Source organism: Alnus glutinosa, chromosome 9 (assembly GCF_958979055.1).
Source record: "Alnus glutinosa chromosome 9, dhAlnGlut1.1, whole genome shotgun sequence".
In the NCBI taxonomy this organism is placed as follows: domain Eukaryota; kingdom Viridiplantae; phylum Streptophyta; class Magnoliopsida; order Fagales; family Betulaceae; genus Alnus; species Alnus glutinosa.
The window spans coordinates 10,605,028-10,617,787 of record NC_084894.1 but is presented as its reverse complement, the minus strand read 5'-3'; the positions used below and the strand labels follow the sequence as shown (position 1 = coordinate 10,617,787).

The following is a 12,760-nucleotide window of genomic DNA, read 5'->3' as shown; positions in this document are numbered from 1 at the left end:
ATGAAGGTTTTGTTGGAATGATTTTAATATCGATTGGGATGTTATCCCTTGTTTAATGTGGTGCATTTGGAAAGGAGATTGCTTGAAGTTTTGAGATTTTTTTTTTTTTTTTTTTTGTAAGTTATGTAAATTTTTATTATTAAAGCGTAAGGCGCCCCTGAGTATACAGGACGTATACACAGGGAGTTTCCACAAGCCTAAAACCCAAGCAACAACAAAAACACCCACAACCCCAAAACCCACACGACAACAAAGCCCAAAACCCTCGAACACTATCAAGCGTGAGCCTTGTCTTTCCCACACCTAGATGATGCTCCATTCGCATCATAATTAATGGAGCATTCCAAATTCAGAAGCTCCCTTCTACCCTTAACCTTCCGAGGGGTATCCTCTATTAAGTCTTTGATCCCCTCATCGCCAAACAAAGCCCATTCTAACAAGGTGTCAGGGGGAAAATCATCCAAATGGTATGGAAACTCTCCATCCTCCTTACCCCAAAAATCTCCATCCCCATCACTAACCACCATCCCTGAAGACTGACCAAATTCGAACTTCTGGGTATGGGAACATGACGGATTGATAACATCGAGAGTTGGTGGAGCAGGACAGCCCCGAACCACAGAAAAGCTCAGCTTGAGAAAAGTCAGAAAACCCCTCCAGAGAAATCCCACATCAGCACTCGACTCTGGGACTTGGGCAATCGTCGGTGCAGTGTCTGTAATCTTACCAAAAGGCTCCAGCTCAACGACGACAGAAGACAACACTGGTGGCGCAACGAACACCGACACTGTCTCGGCAAGCCGACTATCCTCAATCTTTGTGAACCGGCTATCCTTGGTATTACGGTTATAACACTTCCTTGGCTTAATTGCCACCGGAATCAAGGGATCCAACCCAGCTGACCCAAGACTTGTTGGCAAACACGGTATAGGCGGCAACAAGGATTCGACTACAATACTCTCAAGCTGCACCACCGTCAAGGGCTGTGCCACGTGAAAAGCACAACCCAGGATAAGAGCAACTTCTACCGCTATCAAAGAATCCAAAACAGGCTTAGGCGACATCACGAGTTGAACTTCGGAGCCTTAAGACTGCACCACCGAACAAGGTCCAGACTGCTAGGCTTTGAGACTCGCCGACAAAAAAAGCCAGAGGGGCATCTGCTTCCACCACCAGAACCTGAGGATTATAAGACAAGTTTGAAGCTACAACTCTGTTTTCTTAAATACCTCTTTGAGTGGATCTCTGTTAACGCCCTTCTCAATATTTATAGCTTTGAGATTTTTGTGCTCTCCTTGTTTTTGATTTTGCAGGGTGTTTTTCTCTTGTATATGTCTTGTGTACTTAGGTTGCACCCGTTGCCTATGCTAAAGTAGTTGTGACCGCTCATAACATAATCCTTAAGCTTAGACTTTTCTTCGTTATTGTTTTGGATTATGATGTCCATGCCAATGTTTTTTTTTTTTGGGGGGGGGGGGGGGGGGAAATGAGTTGATTGTTTTGCTCGTTCAATATACATATTTTTCTGTTGCAATGATCTGAACTGTTCTGTGGTTCAGCAATATCCTGTTTCACTTCTCTGTTTGGATATATCCTTTGTTGGTTGTGCATTGTGGCATTTGTCTGAACACCCTTAGCTTTTGAGTACTTATGCCAGTGCTTGTTGATACAAAGATGTCTGTTGCTCAATCTCATATCTCTTTCATTGTATCATAGGTTGGACAGTTGAGGGAGGTATCAAATAAGGTTCACAATGCGGAACTAAAGTTGTTCTTGGAAGTAGAGCATGGACCGGTAATCTTGTCTTGGAGTTAAGGCTTCACAGTTGCTACAATATAACGATCTTTAGAGTATTGTCTGATTTTCTGCATCATTGTTCAGAATTTAGGTGCTGTTGCTCCACCTGACAAGACAAAGGATGATATTTTGCTTTTCTTCAAGCTTTATGATCCTGCAAAAGAAGAGCTACGGTACATAGTAGTTTCTTTACTTCTGCATTTGATAGAGCATACTTGCATGAAGTTGACTTGGTGTTTATTTTCTCCATGATCTCAGTTATGTTGGAAGGCTTTTTGTAAAGGGTGCTGGTAAGGCAGTAGAAATTTTGACAAAATTAAATGAAATGGCTGGCTATGCTCTTGATGAAGATATCGAACTTTATGAGGTGTGTTTTCTGTCCTTTCTTTTCTTTTATTTTTTCTGTAAGGCTTAGTGTCATGTATGGTTCACAATCAGCACTGTAGTCTTGTATGTGAGAACAATAAAACCAGAACGCATGGTATGGGGTGGACATCCGATCAGGTCAGACTACTTAATGACCCAGAAATTGGAAATATTCCAGTTGACTGTTGAGAGCAGTTAAGCATTTAATTTGCAAGCACAGAGTCTTGAAGTGCAAATTGTTGATGCTCTAATAGAGATTTTAATGCCTTTCAATCTTTTTTTTTTAATTTTTTTCTTCTTTTTTAAAATAAATTCTGAAGAGTCCTGTTGGTTATTTGGAGACATGACACCATATATCAACCTTAAGGTGATATTTTTGACAAATAATGCAATAGAACCATGGTTTTTAGAGACATTGAGTATAATAACTTAGAGTACTAGCAACAACTTCCTTTAGATTTTCCTTAAAGTTAGGGAATCAAACTACTTTTTGTTTCCCTATTAATTTTTTTTTTTTTTTTTTATAAGTAGAGAATTTTATAAAAAGCGTAAAAGACGCCCCTAAACATACAAGAAGTATACAAAGAGGAAACCAAAATAGGAGAGAGAGGGGAGGGAGGAAAACACCCGAAAAACCCAAAAACAGGAGGAAACCCAAAGACCTCTACAAAACCAACCCACAAAACCCAGAGACTAAAACATCACATCAAAGGCCCTCTTGCCTTGCCCCGGCTAGAACCAAAACTCCTGGCATCATAATTAATTGTGCACTCTAGGTTCTTCACTTCACAACACCCTTTAAGCTTAGGAGTGGAGGCTGGAGCCTCTAGGCGATGCTCCACATCAAATTGAGCCATGAAGTCTAAAAAGTCATTCTCATTCCCCTCGTGTAAGACCCCCAAAGTTTGAAAACAGAGGCTAAGATCAATTGCTGCCCCGGGAAGACCACCAAGCTCTTTAAGACCACCTCCCCGCTCTTTAAGATCACCTCCCCGCGAAGAATCATCAACAAAGGCTGCCCCGGGAGACTTGCCCACTTCTGAAGGAGAAGGGGCCATGCTCCTTGGGAGAAGAAAGCCACGCCCAAGAATAGGCTGACAACCCCACTCTTGAGCAAGCATAGACACTATCCCATCCTTTGTTGGTTCTAATAAGGGCTTGGTAGCGACCCCAAATGACGGCAAGGAAGAAGCCTTGTGAACACCGAAAGTCTCAAGAGCCTCCTCAAGCAGATGCTTATCCAATTTGCCAACCTTATTCTTCCGGGAGCATTTAAGCACAGACTTGGGTAAATAGGCGCTCCAGCACTGACATCACAGTAAGAGAATAATGCAGCCTTTCACCAAGTGCTGCCACTTCTGATAAGCAAACGCTGGGGGCTGGACCAACCCCATCTAGAGCCGGAGAAGGAGCCAGCAAATTGCAGTAAGCCTCAGAAGAAGACGGCAGAGGACCCTCACCCAGAGCAGATCTCGCCAAGGACACCGAAGACAGCTCAGCTGCAGAAAGCGTCGGGATGCAACCCACGACTGACTGCACTGGAGCAGCGGCAAACACCTGCACAAAAGCCGCTGGAGATTAGACCTTCATAGAAGAAGGAGAGTGCACAGCAGACACCGAGCATTCACCTGACAAACAGCTTGAAGCAATCGGTGCCGAAGAAGCAACGACGCTCGCCAAAGACGCCTGGCCCAAGGTTGAACCCGGACTCGCTCTCAAACCCATAGAAAAAGCATTGGAGCCCCGTACTTGATCAAAACCCAACATGTAAGACTTCTTAGACCTACAGCCCACTCTACTGGACCTATCCCTTAAACGCCTCCAGCCCAACCCATAACCACCCTTAAGCAACCGACCCAAGCCAAAATCTCCACAATAGCTTCCTATCATTTTCCTATACTATTTAAATATTCTTTCAAATAAATGTTGGGGAAAAGAGAAAGGAAAGAGAAAGCCATTTAAATATTCTTTCAAATTAATGTTGAAGGAAAGAGGAAAGAGAAAGTCTTTTTGTATTAAAATAATGTCAAGGGAAGCAAAATTGCTTTCTTAGATTTAGGTTTGCACTTTTGGTTTCCTTGGTGTTCCCTAGGGAGTCTATTGCAAGAGGTTTTTTAAACTTTTTCCCTACATTTAAGGAAGATAATGAGATTTAGGAAATTTGCTGCTAGTGCTCTTAAACATTATGTAATTTATATATAGTCATTCATTCACATGTGACCATAATCCCATTTGGGTTCTTGCACATGTGATGTATACGTGCTCTGGACCATGTCGTATTTCATATATTGATGCTTATATGGTCTCAGCTCTGCTTGTTGTGTTTCTATGCACCGATTACTTGGAGTGAAGTGGCATTTCATTAGGATTGACGTATGTTGTTGTCTTCAATAATTACTGTTATGAAAATCATTAACAAACAATTCAAAACACTTTTCAAAACACAACTTTTAACACCTTTTATGAATGTTTTGAAAAAACAGGTGCAGAATTTTTCAGGTATAAGGGCTAACTTATTACTTAAAAAAATATAAAAGATTAGAGAGAGGTGGCCGCACGGCCACCTCCAATGGAGGTGAGTTGTGGCTGTGAGGCCATCTTTGTTGGACAAGGGTGGCCCCGCAGCCACCCCACTTCTCCCACTGCTGCAGGTTGGCACTTCCTAGAGAGTTAAAGGTGCAGATTACGTGTTAGAAAGCATTCACAACATTAGGGAAGCAATGACGCTGAGGGTGGCTGCATGGCCATCGATTTATCTCGTTTTTTATAGAGGGATGTTAATCATATTCATGCTTTGTTGTCCAGGAAATCAAGTTTGAACCCAGTGTCATGTGTGAATCCATTGACAGGCAATCCACGTTTCGAGTCTGCCAGGTATATGTCATACATTGTTGATGTATGGTCCATTTTATAAGGTCATTTGACTTGCTTGTGGCGTTTGTACGCAGCTTGAAGATGGAGACATTATTTGCTTTCAAAAATCTTCTCCAGTTGAAAGAGGTGAACAGTTCCGCTATCCAGATGTTCCTTCATTTTTGGATTATGTGCACAATCGTCAAGTATGCCTTCCTCCAACTCTTTATAAATACTTTCTTTTTTTCAGAAATTTTTTAAATGGTTAGTAGTGTAATGCAGTAGCATACCTGTCTGTCTATTAATAATATATCCTTTTGTGTCATAAAATTCTTCGATTTCATAATTTTAGTAGTGAAATTAAAAAAAGAAAAGAAAAAGAAAAACAGAGAAACGAAAAGAGAAGAAGAGTGGATATTGGTTTCAATTATTAGGAAGTAATGGATAAGGGGCATGCGATGGACATAAGCCTGATGTGTGAAGCCAATCCTTTCACATTTTATGCCGTAACTGACATTGACTTTGCACATTTTCTTTGAGCCTCACCTACTTGTGTAAGCCTCAGATGCTCAAATTGCTTTCCTAAATACTGCAACATACTCTGCTGTTGAATCTGGTACTCTGATATGTTTGATTGCTTGCTCAGCACTTCAAACTGTGTTCTATTGGTAATTTTGATTATGAAGGTCTATTATTGAGGCACTGCTGATAATTTGCAAGGATTAGTTTTGAGCAAAAAGCTCTCTTGATTTAAATTTAGACAAATAATATCATACATTAACAGTATGATAATATACGTGAATTTTTTCTTTTCTTTTTCGGCAATAGATGATAGTTAATTTAACTCTCAATTATAGCCCTCCTTGATTTATTTTAGGTTGTTCACTTTCGAGCTCTGGATAAACCCAAGGAAGATGATTTCCGTCTAGAGATGTGAGTTAATTGCTTTAAGTAGAAATCTTTTATTTATACTACTGAAGCATTTACATGCACTAACCAGTGTGTTTACAAGATAAAGCCAGTTATTAATTGCATTCTTAATCTTCTACTTTCTTCTGTGTAAATTTCTAGGTCAAAGCTTTATACCTATGATGACGTTGTGGAAAGAGTAGCTCTGCAACTTGGTTTGGATGATCCATCCAAAATCAGGCTTACCCCTCACAACTGTTACTCTCAGCAACCCAAGCCCCAGCCTATTAAGTATCGGGGGGTGGAGCGTTTGTCTGATATGCTAGTCCACTACAATCAGGTAATAGTCACATGGCCTAAGTAGTGCATACTGCTACAACATGCAAGTGCTAACCCTCTTTTTAATTACATTTTGTGGCAGACTTCGGATATATTGTACTACGAAGTATTAGACATCCCTCTACCAGAATTACAAGGTTTGAAAACTCTGAAAGTAGCATTTCATCATGCTACTGAGGATGAAGTGAGTATATTGATCAAATTCTTACAACTAAAGCTTTATAATTTTCTGTGTGGAGGGGGAGCTTTGCACGATGTCCTGGGGATATAGTTGGGGTGAAGCCCCGGATACCCTGGTTATCAATTTTTTTTTTTTCTTTCTTCATGCTAAAATATTTGGGTCCATTTGTATTCAGGTGGTGGTTCATACTACTAGACTGCCAAAACTGAGCACTGTAGGAGATGTAATTAATGATCTTAAAACAAAGGTTTGGGCTTTTCATTCTACTGATTGTCATTTTTACCTACACTTGCATGTGCTTATAATTGACTGATACCTTTTTCTCTCCTTAGTGACTTTGTGGATGATGTAAATTTTTCCTCTCCTATATTGTCGTTTGTACTTAGTTGATGCATTGTGAAACAGGTTGAGTTGTCTCATCCTAATGCAGAACTTAGGTTGCTTGAAGTTTTCTATCACAAGATTTACAAGGTGTGAGCTCATATTTGTTTGCTGTTACTGCTTTTACTATTATCCTCCTGAACTTTGAATTTTCATGTAATGAGAAGAAATTTATGATTGTATTTTCTTTTCTATAACATGAATATTTACATGGTATATTTTTCAAACAACTGCATTTTCACCCAACCGTTGTGGCCATATAATTGTTCTGGCAGATCTAATCAGCTTTTGTCCAATAAGTGGGCTGGGAGGAAAAAAGGATTTGTGTAATTTGAGGCTTCCGTTGATATATCTTTTCTGTAGCTGTTGTCACTATACCGAACTATCAGATAACTTGAACATGAAGCCACATTTACTTTGTTCTCATTGATAAATAGCCCTTTGATATTGCCATAATTTATATGCAGGTTTTCCCCCCTACAGAAAAGATTGAGAACATAAATGATCAATACTGGACATTACGGGCAGAAGAGGTTGCTCTCTTTCTCTCTCTCTTCCCCTCCCCAACATACACACACATTTGTATGTAGTCTTTATCAAATACACTTAGTAGTTTGAATGCAGTGTCGTTAAAAGTGCCAGGCACATTAAGCGCAAAAGCCTCCGGGAGCTTATGTGCAAAGCAAGTGCCATTTTTTAAATATAATGTTTGGTAACCAAAAAGTGAAAGTTCATAATATATAATCAAACAAAAAGTTAACAAAATCAAAATATCTTGATATTTAAGCTATTATCTCTAATGGTTATTGTGTGTGCAATTGCACAAGATTGTCTATATGGCACGTTCTATTGGTTGAAGCATCAATGTCGTTTTAGTTTGGTTTTGGGCTTTTTTTTGTCCAAGAATATTTCTCGGAGAAAAGATTATTTTCTAGAACAAAAAGGCTTTTTTTTTTTTTTTTGGAAGGGGGGGACCACAGAGATGCAAATTATGTGGAAGGGCTGAAGAAGAAAAAAGAGGCAGCTGAGTAAGGAGTACAAGCAAAGGAATGAGGATGCAGCCAGAAAAATGCTCTCGGAAAAAAAAAGATCAAACTAATTTGAGAATATGATCTAGTTTAAATATGGAGCCTAATTTTCACCCTTCCTATGCTACTTCAGTTACTATTGAGTCTTATTTTTTAGGAGCTGCTGGGTTAGTAATATTTGGCATTTTCTTTAGGTTTAATGAAGTTTACTAAAATAAGGTCATGTCTAGATTTGTTGGAGCGGGCTGTACCAGAATGCCATAATTTTTATTATTATTATTATTATTATTATTATTATTATTATTATGTTTTGGGTTATGTTTTATTTTGTTTAAGTACTTTCCTATTTGTTTTTTTTTTTTTTTTTTTCTATGCACTTTCCTATTTGGTTTAGAAGTTCTTTAAGTTATTCTGCTTTACCTAGGATTCCTAGGCTTTGTAAGGTAGACGGGTAGTAGCCTGGCTTTTATGTATTCTAGCAAAAATAATAGAGAGAATTTTCCAAGGGGAAAATACACTTTTCACTTCCAAACTATCACCCCCCTGGCACTTAGACCACCAAACTTTAAAATTACCACTCTATTACAAGTCAATGAAGTCACACCCTCATGTGCATCACACGTGTCCTTAAAAATTATTTAAAAAAAAAAAAATCCTAAAGGGGTGGTCAAACCACCCCCATAGCCTTTGGCAACCTGCGAGATAGAACAGGAGATGACCAAAACACCCTTAGAGGCTTTGGCATGGTTCGGCCACCCCCACATGCTGGGGGTGGCGGAACAACCCTAGAGCTTGTGAGGGTGGTTCAGCCATCTCCAAACTTGTAATGGGGTGGCAGAACCTCACTCAGAGTCTATGGCGGTGGTTCTGCCACCCTTGAACTGGTCAAGGGGGTGGCCGAACCACCCCTCATGGCTAAGGGGTGGTTCGGCCACCCCTTCACGCCTTTTTTTTTTTTAAAAAAAAAAAGAAAAAGAAAAGAGATAATTTTTTAGGGGTTTTTTGGGAACTTGAAGTAAAAAAAAAAAAAAAATTCATGTGTGGCATATTCCGTCCTTTTTTATGCCAAGGGTGTAATTTGTAACGAGATGGTAGTTGAAGGGGGTCAAGTGTTACATTTTAAGTTTGGTGGTCTAAGTACCAAAGGGGCGGTAGTTTTGGGGATGATAAATGTATTTTCCCCATTTTCAAAAGCTTATGTGCTTTGAGATTTGTGTGATGCATTCTTTTCCTGAGGTTTGATATTGAGGAAATCCTAGGTGTGATGTTAAAGAAATCTACATGTGAGGTTTAGATCTATCTTTTTTTCTTAAATTGTGTTCTCATCTTTCCCTTAAAAATCCAAATTTTTAAAATCTCAAATCACCATTCATCAAATAGTTTCCAAATGACCCCAAATGAAAATGCTCTCGTGTGCTCATAACCCAGAAACAAGAGTTTTTCCCTTTTCCCTTTGATTCGCCTTCAAACCAAATCCTTTTCCTTATCCTAGTTGAAACCTTAAATCCCTGATTGAGAGAGAGTTATTTGGTGATTGGCTGTGGTCCCTTCAGCTTTTGTTTCTTCTAGACCGTATCATGTCGGATTTTGCATATAATGAGAAATAGGTTTTTTTTTTTTTTTTTTTGGCAGTCTAGCACACAAGAGTTGTGCTTTTATGACTCATGAATGGTCCATTATTGCTTTATGATCCAATTTCAAAACTCAGTTGATTCATATATTTTCAGCAAAAAGTTTAAAAAGTGTGCTTTGGACTTTTTCAAAAAAAAGGCATGCTTCAGTAAATGAATTTCATTTAGATATCAAAAGCATTTCACTCCTGGAGCACTTTGCCATACAATCCTCTAGGCACACTTTTAAGAACACTGTTTAAATCACATGACAACTGCCTTCCTCAAAAAAACAAAAGAAAGACATGATAAGTGAGTTTTGGTTTGGATATATAAATGTTTCTGCATTTTGATTTGTTGTCTTATCATTTAGATTAGTGTACATAATGCTGGGTTTTTGTTGTTTTCAAATGTCTTAGATCCCAGAAGAAGAGAAAAATCTCGGTCCTCATGATCGCCTAATACATGTATACCATTTCACGAAAGACACAGCTCAGAACCAGATGGTAAAGAGTGGCGCATTTAATTTGTTTGGGATTATAATTCCATGTTTCAGTAGTTTCTTGGATTTCATGGCAAAGACTATTGGTTAGGCATGATAGAATTTTTGAACCCATGGATTCCTTCTGTTTTAAACAGCAAATTCAGAATTTTGGGGAACCTTTTTTCTTGGTCATACATGAGGGTGAGACTTTGGCTGAAATTAAAGTGCGATTACAGAAGAAGTTACAGGTTCCGGATGAGGAGTTTGCGAAGGTACATCTTACTTCTGACATTTATCCAATGTTCCATCTGTATATATGCTCAATAACTTGGTTAGGCAGATAGATTAGTTTTCAGTTGCATGTTAAGATTGTACTTCACTACGATCTTCTCTTTTCTACTAAATTTATTGCTTTAAATTGCTTTTTATTATCATTTGATGAATCCTTACTGTTTTCATCCTGTTTGTAATTGGCCAGTGGAAGTTTGCATTCCTTTCTCTTGGTCGTCCAGAGTACCTGCAGGACTCAGACATTGTTTCTAATCGTTTTCAGGTTTGTCTAGAGAAATATCTCTGTTTTCATATATTTCCTGAGATTGTTTTACATTTGTTTCATTGTTTTCTTGTTCACTTACCCATAGAGAAGAGATGTTTATGGTGCTTGGGAGCAGTATCTTGGATTGGAGCACTCTGACAGCTCTCCCAAAAGAGCTTATGCGGCTAATCAGGTAAAGTGCCATTTTCTAAACATATCTTAATTTAGGAAATACAAGTTTTAGATTTTAGTGATGTTCTAGACAGAAATTTAGAGACATGCAGAACACTCGTGTTCATTCTGCAAGAATGTTTCTGATTTTTATGTTCACTTGATGTGTTCATTATTCTGCTGAAGTTACTCGTTGATAAATCTGCTATTCTGCCAGTTATTTGACACGGTATATGCTGGATTGTTGATTCTGATTTGACATTGTCATCACATTTTTGCAGAACCGGCACACATTTGAGAAGCCTGTAAAAATTTACAACTAGGACATAATAGGGGAGTAATGAAATTCTATCTTTGCAACTGGATGAGTTGAGAACCCTCTACACATTTTGGCTGTAAAAAGGGAAAAGTAGTGAAAACGAACTCCATTTAGGCAACAAGTGAAGTTAGCATTGTGGAGGTGTCTATTGGGTATGGTTGTTGATTTTGTTGGATGTGTAATTCTTTTCCTAGTTTGACGGGGAGGACTTTTTGAAGTCATTGTGTATCCTGCTGTCACGATGCAGCCCCTTCGAGCTTTTTCCTCCGTCTTTTTTGGAGGTTCCTCTTGGGTGACAGGTCAGTGGCCTTCATCATGGGTTCATTGTAATTTAACAGTACATATACAAGATTTTTGAACTAGTGATTGTATACAGGGTATAGTATAGTCGGGTGGCACGCTTTTATTCTCTTTGCTTCATGATTTTGTTTCGCAAATTGGGATGTGGGATGGTTGAGGAGTTCCTGTTTGCGAGCATGTTTTTAGTTTTTTGTATAACGAACTTGTCGGCCACTGCCCCGCCCTTCGAATTGTTATCAAAGGGGACCCAGAATCTTTATTATTTATTAAATAGATTTGCATTGCGAATTAGGCAGGTTATGACAAGATGTAGTATGTTCAACACCTTGTGATGCCTCCAATGCTTGATGTTTGTTCTTGCAACCCAGCCGAGATGAGGATGTACGTTTGAACTGGGATTTCTCCCGGCAAACACTTGTGTGATGAATTGGTGTGATTTAAAAGAAATGGCTTTGGTGAAGGGTCACATCAATATAAAAGGCGATTAACTACTTTTCAATTAGATGCTAGATTGTGGTATTCATGGGCTGAAAAGGCTTATGGCTCACGAGTTTATTAGGTCCATCATGTTCGTGGACGGCTGTGGCTACACAAGTAAATTCTATCTACATTTCATGGAAGAAGGCAGAATTGAAGCCTATTTGAGCTACTGATAATCTTACACCATTTGCTCAATCCAAAGCATAAATTGTCATATGAGAAGTTCACGAGTTTTACCAACCGCTGCTGAACCTTGGATTATTTTTAGCCAGCCACGAGACATTTTTGGACTTGCCACACCAGGAAATGCTAAAAAAACACCAGTTACACCGGTTGCACACCCCTCCTTTCTCATGGGGTGGAGCTCACCACATGTGAGTCACATATCATGTGAGAGGGGGGGTGTGTAACCAATGTGCAACTGGTGTATTTCTAACACCCCCGGCTGTCAAACATATCTTCCAAAGCATGACTACATCAAAGGTTCTTCCATCTTTTGGGGGCTCGATGTCATGGGGTCTATGATTTCAAGTTTCAACTCCACACTTGGGGGCTCGATCTCATGGGGTCTATTGATCCAACTTACGAGACCTACATTTGAAAGACTAAGCAGTAGAGCTCAACATCTCATTGGGCTCAAGCCCCATAGCAATATTAGACTTAGCTTATGACCCATATCATATATTTAAGTGCTCATCGGGTCCTCTATGGACAAGAACTGATGCCAATGTATGTGTTGGAACAAGGTAAATAGGTCTAGAAGCTCTAGAGAGAAAGCAAGGGACATTGCCGATAATCGTATCCAGCGGCACCAACATCCAATCACAAAATGGCAAAGCTATCAAGTCTAGAATTTTTACACAAGGGCAAATAGTCTTCAAAACTGCTGACAAAATCAAAAGAGGCATATTATGATACTGGCACCTTCCAAGTTTGCTCCGAATTGGGGAGGATCACTCATCATTTGACATCTGAGAGGCTCATGAAAGTGGTCAGTATAGGAATGA

General features: G+C 39.2%; 1 protein-coding gene across 1 annotated transcript in view; it reads left to right on the top strand.

The window, feature by feature from the left end:
* Positions 1–11,579, top strand: part of LOC133876677 (ubiquitin C-terminal hydrolase 13-like) — a 49,343-nt gene extending 37,764 nt beyond the window's left edge. The window contains exons 17-32 of the mRNA XM_062314935.1: positions 1,717–1,794; positions 1,882–1,970; positions 2,056–2,164; positions 4,969–5,037; positions 5,112–5,222; positions 5,894–5,949; positions 6,088–6,265; positions 6,347–6,448; positions 6,621–6,692; positions 6,851–6,916; positions 7,294–7,359; positions 9,884–9,970; positions 10,104–10,220; positions 10,427–10,501; positions 10,590–10,676; positions 10,936–11,579. Coding sequence (XP_062170919.1) covers positions 1,717–1,794; positions 1,882–1,970; positions 2,056–2,164; positions 4,969–5,037; positions 5,112–5,222; positions 5,894–5,949; positions 6,088–6,265; positions 6,347–6,448; positions 6,621–6,692; positions 6,851–6,916; positions 7,294–7,359; positions 9,884–9,970; positions 10,104–10,220; positions 10,427–10,501; positions 10,590–10,676; positions 10,936–10,977 — 1,404 coding nt within the window. The 3' untranslated portion in view covers positions 10,978–11,579. The remainder of the gene's footprint in view (positions 1–1,716; positions 1,795–1,881; positions 1,971–2,055; positions 2,165–4,968; positions 5,038–5,111; positions 5,223–5,893; positions 5,950–6,087; positions 6,266–6,346; positions 6,449–6,620; positions 6,693–6,850; positions 6,917–7,293; positions 7,360–9,883; positions 9,971–10,103; positions 10,221–10,426; positions 10,502–10,589; positions 10,677–10,935) is intronic.
* The last annotated feature ends 1,181 nt before the right edge of the window (positions 11,580–12,760 follow it).